The sequence below is a fragment of the Apaloderma vittatum genome, unplaced genomic scaffold (assembly GCF_000703405.1).
Source record: "Apaloderma vittatum isolate BGI_N311 unplaced genomic scaffold, ASM70340v1 scaffold16315, whole genome shotgun sequence".
Classification (NCBI taxonomy): domain Eukaryota; kingdom Metazoa; phylum Chordata; class Aves; order Trogoniformes; family Trogonidae; genus Apaloderma; species Apaloderma vittatum.
The window spans coordinates 6,834-9,173 of record NW_009716687.1 but is presented as its reverse complement, the minus strand read 5'-3'; the positions used below and the strand labels follow the sequence as shown (position 1 = coordinate 9,173).

Sequence of the window (2,340 nt, the reverse complement as noted above, 5' to 3'; positions counted from 1 at the left end):
GTCACACGCCGTGGGCGTCCTCCCCCCGCAGAAAGGCCGTGCTGGGAGGAGGAGACTCAACGACTCACCTTCAGAGGACATCAGCTCCTCCAGCAGCTCGGAGTTCATGCATTCTGGGGAAGAGACAAGCATGGGTAAGCAAGGCGCTCTGCTCTCCCGGCCTCCTCCCGCGTCCTCAACCTCGTCACCCCTCCTCTGGCTAAACGCGCGGCGGGCAGCGGCCAAAGGATGCTCAGGCCTGGGAAAATCGGTTTCAGGTGGCTCAAGCTACATGCAGACATGCTGCAAGGGGGGTTTCTGCCTGCTTTAGCTCAACCAGGCTCCTCCGTGACGGGCTGGGCTTCGCCCCCACACCAGCCCACGAGCTGGAGATCCAAACTCCTCCAAAAGAAAGTCTCCAACGCGTGCCTGAAACAGAGCTGGTAAAGCCCAACGTGTTCAGAGTCCTCAACTACCCAACGACTTTGCTAAGAGTGGGAAATAAAAACATTAATGTGCCGTTAGCTCTGCTCCTCCCTCTCCTGCCCACATAAAACCATAAAAAAAATAAATTAATTAATTCTCTGAAATGAGACATTTGATGGGTAAAGAGATGAGACCCCAACTGCAGCACATGCCTGTCAGCCTCTTTTCTTTAAGAGGCCAAGCTTGGAAACAACTTCCTGAATACCTCCCTCACTTCACCAAGATAAATATCGAACTCAGGTCTAACCGAGCTGATGAGATACACCCAGGTTTGAAATAAGCTTGAAAGAAGCTCAGATGAGCCCGTTTTCAAGACACTTGGCCACAGCAGGTTATTTCCTCAGAGGAACCTGCCTACCTCTGTGCCATGAGATGAGAGAATTTCAACACCGAGCGCCCCGACTGGACTGACGCCAGCTTCAATAAATAGGTATTAAATGCAAAAGCTGCATTCTTAGATCAGGGCTGGTAACAGAGCAGGGTGCACGCGTGTGTCGAAATTCGTGTGTGTTTTTTCCAGGATACGGGTTTAAAACAAGCAGTTATTACGCATCCATTTAAGAGAGAGAGAAAACCAGGCAGAAAAAAAGTGATTCCAATACAAAACACAAAGGAAGAACTCCAGGCTCCTGCAGGTTAAACTGCAAAGCTTTAAAGCAGCCACTGGGACCCAAGAGGCTGCTGCAGCTGAAACGGGACTATTGGGGATTCTCCTTTTACACGGTGCAGACAAGCTGGAGAAGGAGCAGGGGAAGCCAGAGCAGGGATTAGTGCTGGCACAGGGACAGGGAAGCCCTCGCCCGCGAACTCTCAACAGAGGCTGCTGGCAACGCGACGACGGAAAAACACACCCAGAGAGCAGTAATTTCAAGAGCGCCAAATGACAAGCGGAGAGCCAGCAGCAACCACAAGCACCTTACGAAAACCGCGAGCCCGAAGCAATCCAAAAAAAAGGGAGGGAGCGAATGGAAGGAGCTGTCCCACTTCTGTGGGTAGACGGGCACAGATGAAAGCTGCGGTCGGGGAGCGAACATACCTCTCGTTGGGTCAAACATCTCTGACAGCTCTTTGGGAAGTTCCAGGACTGCAAAGACAAACCAATCGAATGGTGACGTGAGGAGCCTCAAGTGGTTTACAGCATAATCACCCGCTGCCCTACTGTGCTCCTTAGGCACCCCCAACGCTCCTACGCCAGTCAGAAACTGCGCCCACACCCCACGTCTCATAGTTCTGCTGAAATAGTAAGCGATAAAAGACTTAAAAATAAGCCTCCTTTGGCTGTGTGAGCTACATCGGAACAAGTTTTCCTCTTCTAACCATAACCCTCTAAGCTAGAGCGTTTCTGCAGCGAAGGCAGGCTTCAGAACTTTAAAGCAGCATGTCTTACCTAGAGGGTGCTTTTCCATCCTCAGGCCAGCCTGCTATTTCCTGGCATAAAGCTCAAACACCCCTTTTTGAAAGCTCATTTCATCTCACCCATGCAAGGAGCTCCCAAAACATACACTGCGGGATTGTTAAGACCACAAGATGACTATTGTCATCTTAACATCAGTTAAGTATTCCTGAGTAGAGGAGGAAAAGAGAGACAAGAGCTCTCCCTACAAAGGAAAACTCCCCGGGAGTTAGAAAGGCGTCTCCGTGACGGCCAGAAATTCTCCAGCTTCATGCAGTCTCAAAAATCAGACCTCACGCTACCGATGGGATCGAAAGGGAACGACCCTACGTGTAACGAGGGGTGCGTACTCACTTCCTGTCGGGTCGGGCTTGATGGGCTCGAAGGAGGTAGAGGGGCTGGGTAGGACGGAGCTGCTGTCCAGGGAGGCAGAGGACTGGAGCGGCTGCGTATCCAACCCGGCCTGCTGGCCGGCCACCGCG

The 2,340-nt window shown here is 51.8% G+C and overlaps 1 protein-coding gene across 1 annotated transcript in view; it reads right to left on the bottom strand.

Moving 5' to 3' along the window:
* The window catches only part of E2F4 (E2F transcription factor 4, p107/p130-binding), a gene marked incomplete at its 5' end in the record, with an annotated part of 7,987 nt that overhangs the window by 332 nt on the left and 5,315 nt on the right, over positions 1 to 2,340 (bottom strand). Inside the window, 3 exons of the mRNA XM_009869647.1 lie at positions 69 to 113; positions 1,502 to 1,549; positions 2,213 to 2,321. Coding sequence (XP_009867949.1) covers positions 69 to 113; positions 1,502 to 1,549; positions 2,213 to 2,321 — 202 coding nt within the window. The remainder of the gene's footprint in view (positions 1 to 68; positions 114 to 1,501; positions 1,550 to 2,212; positions 2,322 to 2,340) is intronic.